The following is a 17106-nucleotide window of genomic DNA, read 5'->3' as shown; positions in this document are numbered from 1 at the left end:
CTTTCCGCTGAACTCAGCTTGCAGGCTGGGGCTTTGATTTAAATTTACACACAATTCCAGTTGCAGGTTCTAACTCTGCCTTTGTGTCATAAGAAGAGGACCTTAATTTCTCCATTTTGCATCCCCAAGAATAGAGGATGGATACCCAAACTGACCTTCCTATTCTACAGTGGTAAAAAGCATGCTGCAGAAACGTGCCTTCCTTTGAACTGCTTTTTCATGTTCATTATGAATCACATATGAGGTGTTTCTAACCAGAGTCCATGAATCTATTATGCATCTAGGCACTGTTGTGGTATCACGTTATTTCTTAAGAAACCACATAGGTTCTGCATCAAATGAAGTTAAACTTTGTTAACTAGATGCTTGCTTCGATAATTAACCACAAAGCCTCACAAACGTGGCTTGTCCCTAAAAGTGCTGTGGTAGCACGGTACTGAAATTGTGTCTTTAATTAGGCTACGTCCTGGTCAGCAGGTTCTGATCCTGTCATATGACAGTTTTTTTTTTTTGTATATTGCCTGTTGATTTTATTTGACTTGGTGTGATTTTTGACTTCAGACCAGGTTTCTTGATCTTGGCTCCATTGACATTTTGAGCTGGGTAATTCTTTGTTATGTGGGGGCTGTCCTGTGCCTTGCAGATTGTCTGAAAGCATCCCTGGCCTCTACCCATTAGATGCTAAGTAGCATCCCTTCCCACCCTGAGTTATGACAAAGAAAAATGTCTCCAGACATTGTCAGATGTCCTCTTGGGAGCACAGTTGTCCATAACAATGTCACATCCACTCGGGTCTTAGCCATTAAGCCTGGCTAAAAGAGTGTCTCTGTTTCCTCCTTCACCATTTCACATCCATCCCATTTTATGTTGTATGTTTTGTTAAAGAGGATGCCTTTTCAGGTATCTTATTAAGGAGCACTGCAAAGTTCTCAAAGTTTGACTAAAGCACTGCCTTTATTGGAATCACCTGGTCTGCTTATTAAAAATTCAGATTCCTCCCAGCACTTTGGAAGGCTGAGGAGGGCGGATCACCTGGGGTTGGAAGATGAAGATCAACCTGACCAACATAGAGAAACCCCATCTCTACTAAAAATATAAAATTAGTCAGGCATGGTGGTGCATGCCTGTAATTCCAGCTACTCAGGAGACTGAGGCAGGACAATTGCATGAACCCGGGAGGTGGGTTTGTGGTGAGCTGAGATCGTGCCACTGTACTCCAGCCTGGGCAACAAAAGCAAAACTCTGTCTCAAAAAAAAAAAAAAAATTCAGATTTCTTGGCCCCATGTCAGAAGCATGGAATCAGAATCTATAGGAACAGAGCTCAGAAGTGTTCATTTAAAACAAGTATCCTGGGAGATTCTTGCACAGATTAAACTTTTAAACCTCTTATGGTATTTTTGTAAAGGTTTCAACATTTCTGTGATTCCTGTCACTACATTTTGTTTTTCAAAGCGATGGCAGCTGGAAACTCATTAGTTTGTCTTAGTAGGAATGTGTAATAAGATGAGAAAAATCACTCTGGGTAGTTGCATGCCTAATTGACCAAATTCCAATGAGAGAGTGACTCATCAGTGATTTTGATGGCAGAATCATACAATGTTTAGGGTGGGATGTCCCAGGAAGTCAACTCATCTCATTTGAGTCGGGTCACAGTAGGCCCAGAAAAGTGGTTTGCCTAAATCTTCACAGCAAGTAGGTAGCCAAGTTAGGTTTAGAATGTTCTTTCATTAATTCATTCAGCTGGTACTTATTGAAACCTATATTATGCCCAATAGTGAACCAGGCATCGAGGAATCAAAGCTGATTAAAAAAACCACTTGCTGTCATGGAAACAAGGATGTTAATGAGGCAGACAGATACCAATCACATGAGTGAAGGTTATATGGCAACTGCGATTCAGTCCTACAGATACGAGACAGAGGTTGGCTGCTGTGATGTTACAGATGGGGTCCAGCTAATTAGGAATGACAGAAAGGCCTCCCAACTGAAGTGACTGAGCTGGCATGTGAAGGTTGCATGGGAGTTGATCAGGAGGGGAGGAAGGAAGAGAATTCCATACAGAACAAACAGCATGTGTCAAAGCTTGAGAGTAGAGGAGCATGTGAAGTTTGAAGAACCAAAAGACAGCAAAACTCAGCAAAGAGGAAGTTGAGAACTTTTAGGTTAAAGATGAAAAAATATTATCCTGAAAGCAATAGGAGCAATAGAAACACTTTGTTTTATTTCTGAGACTGTTATTGTTTTATTCATTTATTATGTTGAGGTACATGTCTTCTATACCTAATCTGTTAAGAATTTTTATCATGAAGGATTGTTTAATTTTGTCAAATTCTTTTTTTCCTTATTATACGTTAAGTTCTGGGGTATATGTGCAGAACGTGCAGGTTTGTTACATAGGTATGCACGCACCATGGTAGTTTGCTTCATCCATACCCTGTTATCTATGTTAGGTATTTCTCCTAATGCTATCCCTCCCCTAACCCCCATCCCTTGCTATCCCTCCTCTATCTCCCCACTCCTCAACAGGCCCAGGTTTGTGATGTTCCCCTCCTGTGTCCATGTGTTCTCATTGTTCAACACCCACTTATGAGTGAGAACATGTGGTGTTTGGTTTTCTGTTCTTGTGTCAGTCTGCTGAGAATGATGGTTTCCGGTTTTATCCATGTCCCTGCAAAGGACATGAATGCATCCTTTTCAATGGCTGCATAATGTTCCATGGTGTATACGTGTCACATTTTCTTTATCTAGTCCATCATTGATGGGCATTTGGGTTGGTCCCAAGTCTTTGCTATTTTGTGCAGTGCTGCAGTAAACATATGTGTGCATGTGTCTTTATAATAGAATAATTTATAATCCTTTGGGTATATACCCAGTAATGGGATTGCTGGGTCATTGACTGAGATGATCAAATAATTTTTATCCTTTATCCTATTAATGTGTAAAGTGTATCACATTGATTAATTTGTGTATGCTGAACCTCTCTTGCATATCAGAGGTAAATTCTACTTGATCATGTGTATGATCCTGTTAACATGCTTTTAAATTTGGTGCTAGTATTTTTGCGTCTATGGTCATTATGGATATTGTCCTATCATTTCATTTGCTCGTAGTGTCCTTGTCTGAATTAGGTATTGGGGCAATGCTGGCTTCATAAATGAGTTTGAAAGTATTTCTTTCTCTTTAATTTTTTGAAGGACTTTGAGAAAGATTGGTATTAGTTCTTCTTAAATGTTCTACAGAATTCAATGGGGAAGCCATCTGGTTCTGGTTGCAAGATATTTTATTACTGATTCAATATTATTATTTGTTATTGGTCTGTTAAGATTTCCTGTTTCTTCATGATGTATTCTTGTGGGTAGCATGTTTCTAGGACTTATCCTTTTATTGAAGGTTATCCAATTATTTTGAGATATAATTGTTTACAGTAGTCTCTTAGGATCTTTTATATTTTTGTAGTATCAGTTATATTAGCTCTTCTTTTATTTCTGATTTTATTTGTCTTTTTCCCCTTTTTTTAGTCTAGCTAAAGGTTTGTCGATTTTGTTTATGTTTTAAAAAATCATCTGTTAGTTTTGTTGCTATTTTCTCTGTTTTTTAGACTCCACAGTTATTTCTGCTCTGATCTTTATTTCCTTTTTTCTTAATAACTTTGGACTTTGTTCTTTTTCTTCTAGTTCCTTTAAGTATAAAATTAGGTTGTTTAGTTGAAGTTCTGATTTTTCTTAATGTAGAATTTATTGCTATAAACATATTTTAGAACTTTTGCTGCATTCTAAAGTTTTGGTATTTTTTTTTCTAGTTTTTTTTTAGTGTGTTAAGAGGTTTTCTATTTTTTTTTAAGACAGAGTCTCACTCTGTCACCCAGGTTGTAGTGCAGTGGCAAGATCTCAGCTCACTGCAACCTGCACCTCCTGGGTTCATGTAATTTTCTTGCCTCAGCCTTCTAAGTAGCTGGGACTACAGGCTTGTGCCACCATGCCCAGCTAATTTTTGTATTTTTAATGGAGACAGGATTTCACCATGTTGGTTAGGCTAGTCTTGAACTCCTGACCTGAAGTGATCCACGTGCTTTGGCCTCCCAAGTGCTGGGATTATAGGCATGAGCCACCATGCCCTGCCAAGATGTTTTTCATTCCTCATTTGATCCACTGGCTGTTCAGAAGATGTTGTTTATGTTCCTCATATTTGTGAATTTTCCAGTTTTCCTCCTGTTATTGATTTCTAGTTTCATTCAGTTATAGTTGAAAAAGATGCTTGATAGGATTTCAATCTTAAATTTATTAAGACTTATTTTGTGGCCTAACATGATATATACTGGAGAATGTTCTGTATGTGCTTGAGAAGAATGTGTATTCTGTTGCTGTTGCATGGACTATCTGTATACACATGTTAGGTTCATTTGGTCTAAGTTCAAGTACAATGTCTCCTTACTGATTTTCCGTCTGGATTATCTATTCATTGTTGAAAATGGGGCATGAAGCTCTGTACTATAAGTATATTTCTATCTTTTTTCAGATCTATTAATAGTTGATTTATATGTTTAGGATCTCTCATGTTGGGTACATATGTGTTTAGAATTATGATATGTATCGATAAATTTACCCCTTGGTCATTAAATAATAAGCATCCTTGTCTCTTGTGACAGTTTGTGACTTAAAGTCTATTTGGTCTGAAGCTACTTCTGCTCTCTCTTGGTTTCTGTTTGCTGGACTATCTTTTTCCATGTCATCACTTTCAATCTGTGTGCATCCTTAAAAGTGAAGCAAGTCTTCAGTGGGCAGTACATTTAACATAATTATTGATAGGTAAAGATTTACTGTTGCCAATTTGAAAATTGTGTTCAAGTTGTTTTGTAATTTGTTCCTTTCTTTTCTCTTGGTGTCTTTCTTTGTAAATAGATGATTTTCTAAAGTTGTATGCTTTGATTCATTTCTCTTGGTCTTTTGTATAACTACTACAGGTTTTGCTTTGGAATACCATGAGCCTTAAGTGAAAGTCTACTTCAAGCTGATAGCAAATGAACTTTGATCACAAACAAATACTGTGCATTTCTGCTGCCTCCCCAACACTTTACATTTTTGATGTCAATATTTAAACCTTATTTTATTATGTATCCGCTGACAAATTATCCTAGCTAAAGTTCTTTCTGGTAATTTTGTCTTTGAGTCTTTATCCTAAAATTATAAGCGATTTATACATTACCATTACAGTATCAGAATATTCTCAGTTTGATGATGTGCTTTCCTTTACCAGTGCGTTTTATACTGACATATATTTCCATATTGCTAATTAACATCCATTTCAGCTTGAAGAACTGCTTGTAGCATTTCCTGTAAGGCAGGCCTAGTAATGATACGTTTCCTCAGCTATTGTTTGGGAAGTCTTTGTCTCTTTCTCATTTCTGAATGACTACTTGGTCAAATAAAGTGTCCTTGGTTGGCAGGTTTTTTCTTTAACACTGTGAATATGTCATTCTGTTCTCTCCTGGTCTGATAGGTTTCTGCTAAGAAATCTGCTTAAACCATTGTGGAAGACAGTGTGGCGATTCCTCAAGGCCTTAGAAATAGAAATTCCATTTGACCCAGCAATCCCATTACTGGGTATATATCCAAAAGACTATAAATCGTTCTACTATAAGGACACATGTACACGAATGTTCATTGCAGCACTGTTTACAATAGCAAAGACCTGGAATCAACCCAAATGCCCACTGATAATCGACTGGATTGGAAAAATGTGGCACATATACACCATGGAATATTATGCAGCAATCAGAAATGATGAGTTTGTGTCGTTTGTAGGGACATGGATGAATCTGGAGAACATCATCCTCAGCAAACTGACACAAGAACAGAAAATGAAACACCGCATATTCTCACTCATAGGTGGGTGATGAAAAATGAGAACACATGGACACAGAAAGGGGAGTACTAAACACTGGGGTCTAATGGGGGGAAAAGGGGAGGGCCAGTGGGAGGGGGAGGTGGGGAGGGATAGCCTGGGGAGAAATGCCAAATGTGGGTGAAGGGGAGAAGCAAAGCAAAGCACACTGCCATGTGCGTACCTACGCAACTGTCTTGCATGCTCTGCTCATGTACCCCAAAACCTAAAATCCAATAAAAAATTAAAAAAAAAAAAAAGAAATCTGCTTAAACTCTTGTGGAGGTTCCCCTGTATATGATGAATCTCTTCTCTTGCTTTCAAACATTTCTTTGTCTTTGCTTTTTTTGACAGTTTATTTATAATACGTCTCAGTGAAGTCTTATTTGGTTTGAATCGGATTTAGCAGGGTTTTAAAAGAGGGAGGCAGGAGGGTCAGAATTAGTAGAAGGAGATGTGACAACAGAAGTGAGAGATTGGAGTGGTGAAAGGAAGGGGCCATGGGTCACAGAATGCAGATGTCCTCTAAAAGCTGAAAAAGCAAATAAAGGAATTGTCCTCTCAGTCCCTGCAGAAGGAGCCAGCCCTATTGACACCTTGATTTCAGACTTCTGTCACCCAGAACTGTAGGGATAATAAATTTTAACCACCAACTTTGTGGTAATGTGTGGCATTTAGCAACAATAAGAAACAATTGAGGCAGTACAGAAATTAATGGATCCAACAGACTTGAAGAAGGTAAAACTGACAGCATGTTGAGACACATTGGATTTGCACATGCAGGGGTGCCCAGGGCAATCTTAAATATCAGTTCCTATTCATTCAGATGACATCATCCTAAGGCATGGGTGTAGCTTGGTTTCATAGCAAAAACCAGAGGCAGTTTCTTAATATGAGATTCTAGACAACAATAATTAAATTTTATACGCAAGCTAGTAAATTAGCTGAAAGAAAGTCACTTTTGAGGGTCATAGTATCTGTTTATCAGGCAATAGTAACTGAAAGACAAGAGTTAGGAGTTTAGACCGAAAGTCTAAGCGAGCATCTTTCTTGGGATAAGTAACTTGACATTCGGGAAGCAGGAAGTTGTGTTCTTTGTATTCTTCCTTGTAGCAATTATTAAACATTGTCCTTTAGCTGCTATTTTATTATCTCTAATTGTCCCAATTACTTTGCAGAGCTTCATAATTCTAGGACCTCAGCAATGAATTACAGGTGTGCCAGAGGTGTGGCTGATCTGCCGGATTTGGCAGGATCCAGGTGCCAGAGCTCCTGGGATGTCTGCCTCCTCTCTGTGAGTCTTGTTAGATTACTCGGTCACATTATAAAAATGTATAATGCGAAAAGATTGGAAGGTACTGGCCTTTGTCATTTCTTCTCACAGTGTCTTTCATGATTGCCTGATGTCAAATCCCCCTTGGTGACATTGGGTGACGATCCCAGCAAACAATAATTAACCCCACGCTGGTTAAATCTGACTCCCAAACAATTCTAAAATTCATCATTTCTTTCTCCCTGTTTCTGTGCTTCCAGAGCCTGCTTCACATCATTTAGGCAGAAAAGGCAGGTGTACATTTTTCTGCCTTCCCCTATAACTCAGTCATGAGATGCAACTCAGTTTTGGACAATGGACCCCAAAGGAAATCCATGGGAAGACAAATGTAAAACATATTCCTTCCTGAAACAAAATGAGGAGGAATTGTTGAGAAAAAGTCCTCTTTCTCTTCCTGGTTTTGGATGTTGATGTATAAGAATGTGAAGTATGTACCTGCTGAGGGAATCACCGTGAAGCCAGCCCTGAATCCCGACACTGTCAAGGCCTGAAGCAACCCAGGAATTACTTATGTTCTCATTTCCTATTATTTGTGAAATATAAACTCTTTCTGTTTAATCAACTTTCAAATGGGGTTTTTGTAACTTGCAGCCAAAAGCATTCCTAACAAAGTTTTAAACCTGGTCTTTCTACCTCTGTGGTTTCCCTATTCTAATTCATCCTCCACACCCTCTGAGTAGTGATATTTCTGAGGTGTAAAATTGTTTACATCACTCCCATTTTAGTGTATAAAGTGGCTCCTTTCCTTCCACAGCACACACAGTCATATGTGCCCCTGACGGCCTTTCCAGCATCACCTTCCATTAATTATTCTTTTATACCCAAGGCTATGATCTTTCTGAATTATTTGTAGTTCCTGGAAGACACTTGACTATTTAATATTTTTGAGACTTTGCTTTAAACTACTTCCTCCTTCTGGAATATTCCCTATATCCAACTATCTTCCTAGCCAATGTCCACCAGTAAAATACCCCCTTTCAAGACTCAGTTTATGTATCTATCCCTTTCATGCTGAAATTTTCCTGCAAGTAGCCCCTACTTTAGGTAAAATCATCCACTGTCTCCTTTACTCCAGAAGTTTACAAGGAGCAGTAGGACTTCTAGGCTAGAACATATAACAGAATATATAATAGGTATTTCATTCATTTGTAATTTCTCATTTAGTTACCATTTCTCATTCATCTTTGGATCCCCAGCACCTACGCAATGTATGGAGCATACTACATGATCAATAAATGTCTGTAAGAATAGATGTTTAAAAAAATGAGTGGAAGATAGTTTTTGTATTCTGTGGTAACCACTGATACATATTCTAAAACTCATGTAAAACATTTCGTTCTATTATGTGAGCCTGGGAGGTGGAGTTGCAGAGTAATGGTCATGCCACACACTCAGCCTGGGTGACAGAGCAAGACCCTGTCTCAAAAGAAACCATAACCCAAACAAACAAATAAACACAAAAACCCAAACGAAAACAAAAATAAAAACAAACAAAAACATTCCATTCGAATTTAGCTTTCATTTCTAATAAACTGCAATATGTTGAAGGTGTAGACATTGTATTTGAAGCTGATAAGACAGGGCTCCCTTGCAGAAAGTTAAAAAGCAGCAAGTTTTCTTATCTTTATTTATATCATGTCTTATTTGAAATCAAAGAAATACGAAAGAAAAAGTCAAAGTATTTATTAAACAACGTTTTAGGATTGTTATTAAAAGAGAAGAGGGTCATAAATTTTCTCCAAGCCAATAAATATCCATCAATGATCGGTCTATTACCATGCTAGTTAACATGTGAGAATATATTTTTCTTTTTCGTAAACCTTCACGTTACATAGCTTATTTGGGGGGAAGATTTACAAAAGGAGATACTTTAACAGGAATTGGTTTGAAATGCTGCTGCTTTCTACTGGGCTGCCTCACAATCACATTTCCCCTCATGTAGGGTGGCACTGGAGAGACCGTGGACATATTTAGGATCTGGTTAAGAAGAAGTAGAGTCAGTGATACGTTCAGTTTGGGCATGGTGGGATATATGTATGTGTTTTGCAGCCACTTCTGTATCTAATTAGGCTACTTCTAGCCATTCTTACGTGGGAATGGCTCCCAGGAATTCTTCCACCACTCTGCTGATCCACCCCGAGTGTGTAATGTGAAAATGCAGGACCAGAGGCCATATCTCAGCCTGAGTTTTTCCCATGGCACAGGGCACAGGATGAGTAGTGGAGGGGAAAACAGTTTTAAATGATGGAGCTGGAAGCTAGTCTTTGGGAAAGAAAACTATTACAGTAGTGTGCCACGCAACTCATAACACAAATAATATTTTTTCTCTGAATTTTGTAATATTTGTATTTTTTGTTAGCGTTTAATTTTTTCTGATTTTTAAGCATCTTAACAAATATTTACTTTTGTACTTAATTTTATATTTGTCATATTGTGTACTTTTTAACAAAGAGGGCTCTTAACATTGTATACTTTTCAGGCTTTATGAAAACCTGACTCTTTCTTTGATAAGCTTAATATCAGAATAAAGCTTTCATAGGCTCAATATAGGATTAAGTTTGCTATTAAGTTTTGTATGGCTTGTTGCTAAATGGTATGTTTCCCTAAAATTTTCTTTTGTTGGAATTTTCTGTAGGCTTTCTAGAGAAAATTCAAGCTGTTCTTTATAAATAGGGCTTAAGTTTTAAAAAAGACAACATATTTTAATTACTATTCATGTACAGAGCTAGATTTTGTGCTGCAGAAGGCAAGGCTAGCATCTTGTCAGATTGGGTAGGTGAATGGGAGAATTCATTTAAATAGAGCATCAACTGACCTTTGACAATATTAATTCAAAATGTTCCGTTATACAATGCTATTTTTTGTTTAATGTTTCTTTTTCCCCAACACTACCAAATTTTCCATCATGAAACACAGTAATGTGATGACAGTAGAAATAGAACATAATCATTCTATGATTTTTAGGGAATAATCTACTGTTGAATACCTTTACATTCTGGGAATAAATCTAATTTCAATTCCCTGAAGTTATTTAGCTATAAGCCACATGTATTGTTTGAATTTTAAATGCTGAATCCCCATGGGCAGCCATCCAGCTTTGCTCAAGAAGCAGGGTACTGTAGGTGTTTTCATTCTCTAGAATGTAATTATTAAGCATTGCATATCTGTATCAAAAAATCTCCAGGTGTGGTGGCTTAGGCCTGTAATCCCAGCTCTTTGGAAGGCCGAGGCGGGTGGATCACTTGAGGTCAGGAATTTGAGACCAGCCTGGCCAAAATGGTAAAACCCCATCTCTACTAAAAATACAAAAATTAGCCGAGCATAGCGGTACGTGCCTGTAATCCCAGCTACTTGGGAGGCTGAGGCAGGAGAATTGCTTGAACCCAGGAGGCAGAGGCTGCAGTGAGCCAAAATAGCCACTGCATTCCAGTCTGAGCAACAAAGTAGGACTCCACCTCAAAAAAGAAACTAAAAATATGCTAAAAAAATACTAAATATCTACTAAAAAATGCCACTGATATAATCAATCTACTACCGGTTAGAACAGTGGCATGGTTTTGCATTTTCCAAGTGTCTCATCTTGTTCTTGGATTCAGTCTTTGATCTGTAGCTGCTGAAAGCAGGGAGCAAAATTACTCTGGTTATGAAATAAAATTTAGGGGAGCTCATGTGTAATACACATCTGTTTTGTGGCCTTCCAGAATGATTCCTATTATCTCTGTGCCTTTCTATTTCTGTTCCATGTGTCCTCTGGCTATTTGTTCTGTAAGCTCTCCACTAGGTACCACTGTAAGAAATCTTAATGCAGGTGTCTGGGAATAATACATTAGGTCTTACATGATCCAGGATAGTTTTGATCAGCCTTCTCCCTTCTTTAATTCATATTTGAGAACGAACTCTCTGCTTAGAGAGGAATAACATTCCTTCTTTATCCTGGAGTGAATGATCATTCTGAAAGTGAAACAACTCATTTCATGTTGTCATCTGGCCCTTTATAATATCATCACATTTTTCAGACAATCTGGTTTTATCAGATCTCAGAGAAAAAATGTTCTAAATTTTTTGATAATTTTTTCATTCATTTTTCTGTGTTTACCTTATTAGTTTTAACATTTAGTTTAGAAAATATTTCAGGCTATAAAATTAAATTTGTTTGACAATTCAGTACAAGAATTAATCTAAATACTCCATTTTAAATTTTACTACTATTTCAATAGTATGAATTAGAGCAGTCTTCTAGAAATGTGATATTGGGTAGAGTTTAGGAGGGGACTGTGATTAAGATTACATGTTTAACCAGTTTCCCAAACAAGGTAGCTGTAGATAGAGAAAAAGAGAGTTTTTCTGCTGAGTTCTATGGCACTTGTCTTTCATACTCAAAAGAAAGAAAGTTCTTGAAGCACACGTATTCTAAGACACACTTTAATTTTGAGAATTTTGAGATGGACTCGCTATCCGTTTGTTATTTTATTTATTAATGTATTTAACACATATTTATTGAATTCCAACTGTGTGTTGTGGAAATTCAGAGAGCAAGAGGATTGCATGACAGCTAATAACCTCAGAGTTTTTCTTGATATTATATGCCTGCTTACAGGGTGTTACATAGGGTCTATAAGGCAATGTGCTTTGAAGTCCTGGCAATAATTTTTTTAGGAAGGGGTGTAATTTTTTTAAAGGCATCTTCTCCCCACATTGTATCACATGAGAGCTTTCTTAGGCAACTGTAAAGACATCATAAACAAGGGCAAAACAAGTTAATGAGCTTTTTAGAATGTAAATTGGTGTCAAGAATGAAAATGAGGGCCTTGTGCTTTTCACCACACACCACAGCCAGGGTATATAAAGAAGGTTCTGAGACTAGGAATCCATCCCACTGAGGAAACGCACTCCGTTGCTACCTAAGCCATCCACTCCTGACACCATGTACTGCAACAACTTCTCCCGTGCTGTCTTCCCAGGATGCTACTGGGGCACCTATGGCTACCCACTGGGATACAGCGTGGGCTGTGGCTACGGCAGCACCTACTCCCCAGTGGGCTATGGCTTAGGCTATGGCTACAACGGCTGTGGGACTTTCGGCTACAGGAGATACTGGCCATTTGCTCTCTACTGATTGGCTGAAATCCCCGAGGCATAGAATCTTCTCTCCCTTGAAGGCTGAGCAGCGTATCTCCAAGTTTCTCCCGTATCCACTTCTTCAGTCCTCATTTGCTCATCAACCTCAGAGACACTGCTTTCCAGCCTGCCTCGAGTCCCAGGGGAGGAAAATGAAAAACCAGATGCTTCCTCAAGCTGCCTCTCCTGGCTGATGTTCTCTGGGACATATTTGGAAACTTGACATCCATCTTGGACATGCCATGCACTACTTTTGAATTTTTCATGACACTCATGACTTGTCATGATGAAGCCGTGAACATGTCTGTCAAAATCTCAATAAACTAGTTTCAACTGGCATCATATTCTCATGCTAGAGTGAAGTTTCCTTTCTTGGAGTGTGCATATTTTCTGCTACATTGGGGGTGGGGGGGGGAATGAATTTATTTTTCTCATGTGGGCATTAGGAACAGTGAGAAAGCAAAGAATTATTGATCCTGTGTGATAAAGCTGGTAAGAGGGTGGGTTGTGGGAGATGAATAAAAAGGTTGTCTGTTTGAACCTTCTTTAAATTTTATGATGCCCACCTCCAACCCAGTGGAGCACCATTTATTGCTTGGGGTCCCTTCTCATCTCACTGCTTCTGCTCCTCTGCTAGAAAACCCAACACAAGAGGAACTTCTTCAGTCACTTCTGTGTTAGTCCAAATGAAACCCACTGAGTTCCCTTTCCCAGGGACTAAGGATTATAGAATAAAATACCACATCCCCTAATGAAGGATTCTGAAGCACTGAGTAATAGAGAAATGTCAGACATCCTTTGGAAATCTTAGAGTTTATTTTAGGTGAAGGGGTAAATCTCCTATATCAAACTAAGGTATCTATTTTGTAGCTTAGAAGCACTGAGGTTATTCACAACCATGGCAAGTTTCTTAATCTTTGTAGAATCAACATCAGATAGTGAGTTTCACTCTTTTTTTTTTTATTGCATTTTAGGTTTTGGGGTACATGTGCAGAACATGCAAGACATTTGCATAGGTACACACATGGCAGTGTGTTTTGCTGCCTTCCTCCCCTTCACCCACATTTGGCATTTCTCCCCAGGCTATCCCTCCCCAGCTCCCCCCTGCTGTCCCTCCCCTCTTCCCCACAATAGACCCCAGTGTTTGCTACTCCCTTCCCCGTGTCCATGTGTTCTCATTTTTCATCATCCACCTATGAGTGAGAACATGCGGTATTTCATTTTCTGTTCTTGTGTCAGTTTGCTGAGAATGATGTTCTCCAGATTCATCCATGTCCCTACAGAAGACACAAACTCATCATTTCTGATTGCTGCATAATATTCCATGGTGTGTATGTGCCACATTTTCCCCCTTAAAAGATATGAGCTATTATGAATATTTCTGAGGATATATCAGCCTGTCTCTGTGTTCCTTTAGAGAAGAGAGCAATTTCCTTTTGTAAGCCAAATACAAAATGTCTCAATCCTTCTATTGAAAACATTTTATGTGTAGTACAAATATTTTGGTGGTAACAAGATTTGACTTAACCCTGTTTTTTTTTTATTGAATATATGTAAGAGGTTATATTGCATATGGTTCACTTTGTAGCTAAAAATATAAAGACTATTTAAAGAGGTCATTTCAGAAGAGAGTATTTTCTCCACCATACTTTAATGTATATCTTTTTTAAAAAAATCAGGAAATATCTGATTGTTTTCCCTTTTAGCAATAGTAGACAAGGTTACAGCCAACAGAATCTCCAGTTTGCAACTTTCTAGCAGCCACATGTTAACTCATGCTGAGAACAGTGAATTAATTAAACATGCAGGTTAAAATAGAACAGCAAAAGAAGAGAGGGATTTTTCAGAAACTAGAGCATCCAACTGAAATTAGAAGATTATCAGTTTGTTCTGTAATGATGACTGACATATAAAACTCTGGGCTTGAAGGGACCTCTGAGAGTATCTCATCCAGTGTTCTGGAAATTGCAGTATGCAAGAGAATTACCTGAGTAGCTGACTTAAAATTTAGATTCTTATGCCTTGCGCCTAGGGATTCTGACTCAATACATCTGGGGTTAGGTCTAGAAATCTAAATTTTTTATTTTTTTAAGATGGAGTCTTGGTCTGTCACCCAGGCTGGAGTGCAATGACATGATCTCAGCTCACAGCAACCTCTGCCTCCTGTGTTGAAACGATTCTCCTGCCTCAGCCTCCCGAGTAGTTGGAACTACAGGCATGTGCCACCACACCCAGCTATTTTTTTTGTATTTTTAGTAGCAATGGGGTTTCACTGTGTTAGCCAGGACGGTCTCGATCTCTGGACCTCGTGATCCTCCTGCCTTGGCCTTCCAAAATGCTGGGATTACAAACGTGAGCCACCTGCCCGGCCAGAAATCTAAATTTTTAAGAAGCTCCTGAGGGCTTCTAGCACAGGGATTTGAGGTCCACACTCTAAGAAGCACTGTTTCAGATCATTACAGATGTACACTACCCACCCACCCACACCATTTATTTGTGACACTGAGTCTTGATAAAAGAAAGGCTTTTACTCCAAGGTGCCTACCACGTCTCAACAAGACAAGGATAGAGGGTGGAACATTCTTTAAATCCCTAAAGGAGAACAGGAGGTACAACATCTGTGTTTAGCACCTTTCAACTTGAGTTAATATGTGGTTGCTAGAAAGTTTCAAACTGAAGATTGCTTTGGCTATAAAAATGTCTACTATTTTTAGATAGAGAAAGAATCTATTAAGTAGATATTCGTAGCCTGGTGCTAAAGGCTCAATGCCATGCTAAAAGGAAACAGTACATTGTGGAAGGATTTTATAAATTCACTTTTTCCTACTGCATAGAAATGCACAAATTCCTAGTGCACCTGCATTACTCGACATTATTTGATGATTCTTTTTAAAAACTGAAATTGAATTCTATTATCTATAGGTCTTTTAAAAATGCATATAAGATCCCACCCCTGAACATTCTGAAGGGAAGATCTCTGGGGTCTGGGGATTTGTATTAAAAAAAATCCCTTTAAGTAATGTGATTTTATGCCATCAATTTAGAACAGTTACAGGGTCTGTTTTCGTGGCTGTTCTTTTCTGTGCTTCTCGGTTCTCTTCTTTTATTTTGAATTTAAAAACCAAGATAATTTTGCCATATCCATATAGAATTCATAAAAATGAAAACAGTAAGTAAAATGTTACAGGTAAATTTAAGAAAAGTCTAGAACGAACATTTACTGCTGCATTAAGGCTTAATGGTAGCCTGTATAGAGTGTAGTTTTGTATTCATTTCTAATTGCATTATCAACTCTGGTATTGATCTGAGCCCAGTTTAGTGCACTGTACATAGTAGAAACTCAATATATATGACTAGATTATCAGGCGCTTTCCTCAATAAACACGAAAAAGATGTTAAACATCTGTTTGCTACCATCTGCAGTGCTATTCTTTAATTCATAACCATTCGTGGGTTGGAAGCTTGATGTCTGTGCATTTTATGACTTAGGTTTATCTCACAAAGTCACACAGGAAGTATTGTTTTGATTTTCTATTTCACCATCAATTGCATGTTTTTTCTAATTGAAAACCAAGCTGTGTTATCTTTAACACTTCCCTGAGTAATACAGTCTGTATAACTGAGAACTTGATTTCAATATTAAAGTCATCTTAGGTATAGAAGAACCTTCTAGAGAGACCCCCCAGTAAGTCCAATTAGATCCCCATTCCTCATCATTAGGTTTCCCAATCCCTTGACCACAAGTGATAAGTCACCAGCGGTAACTGAATATACAAATGTTAATTTGAATTTATGCATTTGACTCACAGGGGAGGTTCAGAGTCCCACAGAGTTTTTCATGGCTAACTAACATAAATAATATGTTATGTAATAACCTAGTTAACATTTCTCATGTATTCTTTAATGGCTATTTTGAAGGCATCTGACATCTGCACTCTCTTATAAGGTTGGCGGAAAAACGTTCTCCAAATGGCACCCTTTATGTGACCAGTGTATCTGGTGATGCTATCCAACGAAGCTGTTGACCATGAAATGATGATGCCCCAAAATGTGAGGATAGGGGAGCTGTAGTGGATCTGATAAAAGCAGGAGTCCTGTACTCTATTCATGTTATTCCTGCGCATAAGAAATGGCCAAATAATTTTCCCTCCCTCCTGTTTTTTCTTTTCCTGTATTTTTGTCCCTTTTGCATCTGTGTCTTTCTTCAGGATTATATTCTATTCCCATAGATTTGGTTATAGAAAGGTCAGTTCCTAAGTGGATTTGAGAACAGCTTCTCACCAAGAAGCTAGGCCAAAAGAGGAGCCTTCCTAGCACAGGGTAATATCATAGTCATAAGAAGTCACCTTTCCCAAAGATTCATACTGGCCCTGCTTTCCAGACCTCCTAAAAAGCTTTCAGCCACAATGGATACCTCGGGAAGATTATCTAATGTCTTATAAATCTGAGTTCTTCTCAGTAAAGATGCCAAAGGACACAAACGTAAAAAACTGAAGAATAGATGATGTTGGCACTTGGTAAATTTAATCCAAAGTGTAAATCTTTTCTTATCCAGAAAAGGCTTCTCTTGCTCTTTTGACAATAGCTTTTGACACCGAAGGCAAAGCGGAAACTAGAAATGCTTCATACTCATGTGGGTGATTTTTGGTTTTTCATAATTTTCCTTCAGACAAACAGTGGCCTTTCTCAGAGTCATCCAAAGTGTATAGCTTTTGTCCAGTGCATATTTCAACCCATAGATTTCTGACATGTGCAAGAAAATCATACTTAAAAA

At 38.2% G+C, this 17106-nt stretch overlaps 1 protein-coding gene and 1 long non-coding RNA gene across 3 annotated transcripts in view; both read left to right on the top strand.

Moving 5' to 3' along the window:
- LOC118149881 (uncharacterized) overlaps positions 1 to 17106 on the top strand; it is a 39222-nt gene that overhangs the window by 17517 nt on the left and 4599 nt on the right. The window contains exons 3-4 of one of the 2 annotated variants that reach the window (XR_004737622.2): positions 7060 to 7175; positions 7415 to 7709. This is a non-coding gene — a long non-coding RNA (uncharacterized LOC118149881). Of the gene's footprint in view, positions 1 to 7059; positions 7176 to 7414; positions 7710 to 17106 lie in introns of those variants that run through there. The other variant, XR_004737623.3, reaches the window with a different exon arrangement.
- On the top strand, positions 12085 to 12682 carry KRTAP8-1 (keratin associated protein 8-1). Its single transcript, XM_008986560.3, has one exon. It carries the CDS (start codon positions 12139 to 12141, stop codon positions 12328 to 12330), a length of 192 nt encoding a protein of 63 aa, XP_008984808.1. The 5' UTR covers positions 12085 to 12138; the 3' UTR covers positions 12331 to 12682.

Source organism: Callithrix jacchus, chromosome 21, assembly GCF_049354715.1.
Source record: "Callithrix jacchus isolate 240 chromosome 21, calJac240_pri, whole genome shotgun sequence".
Classification (NCBI taxonomy): Eukaryota; Metazoa; Chordata; class Mammalia; order Primates; family Cebidae; genus Callithrix; species Callithrix jacchus.
This window is presented reverse-complemented; position numbering and strand designations above follow the sequence as displayed.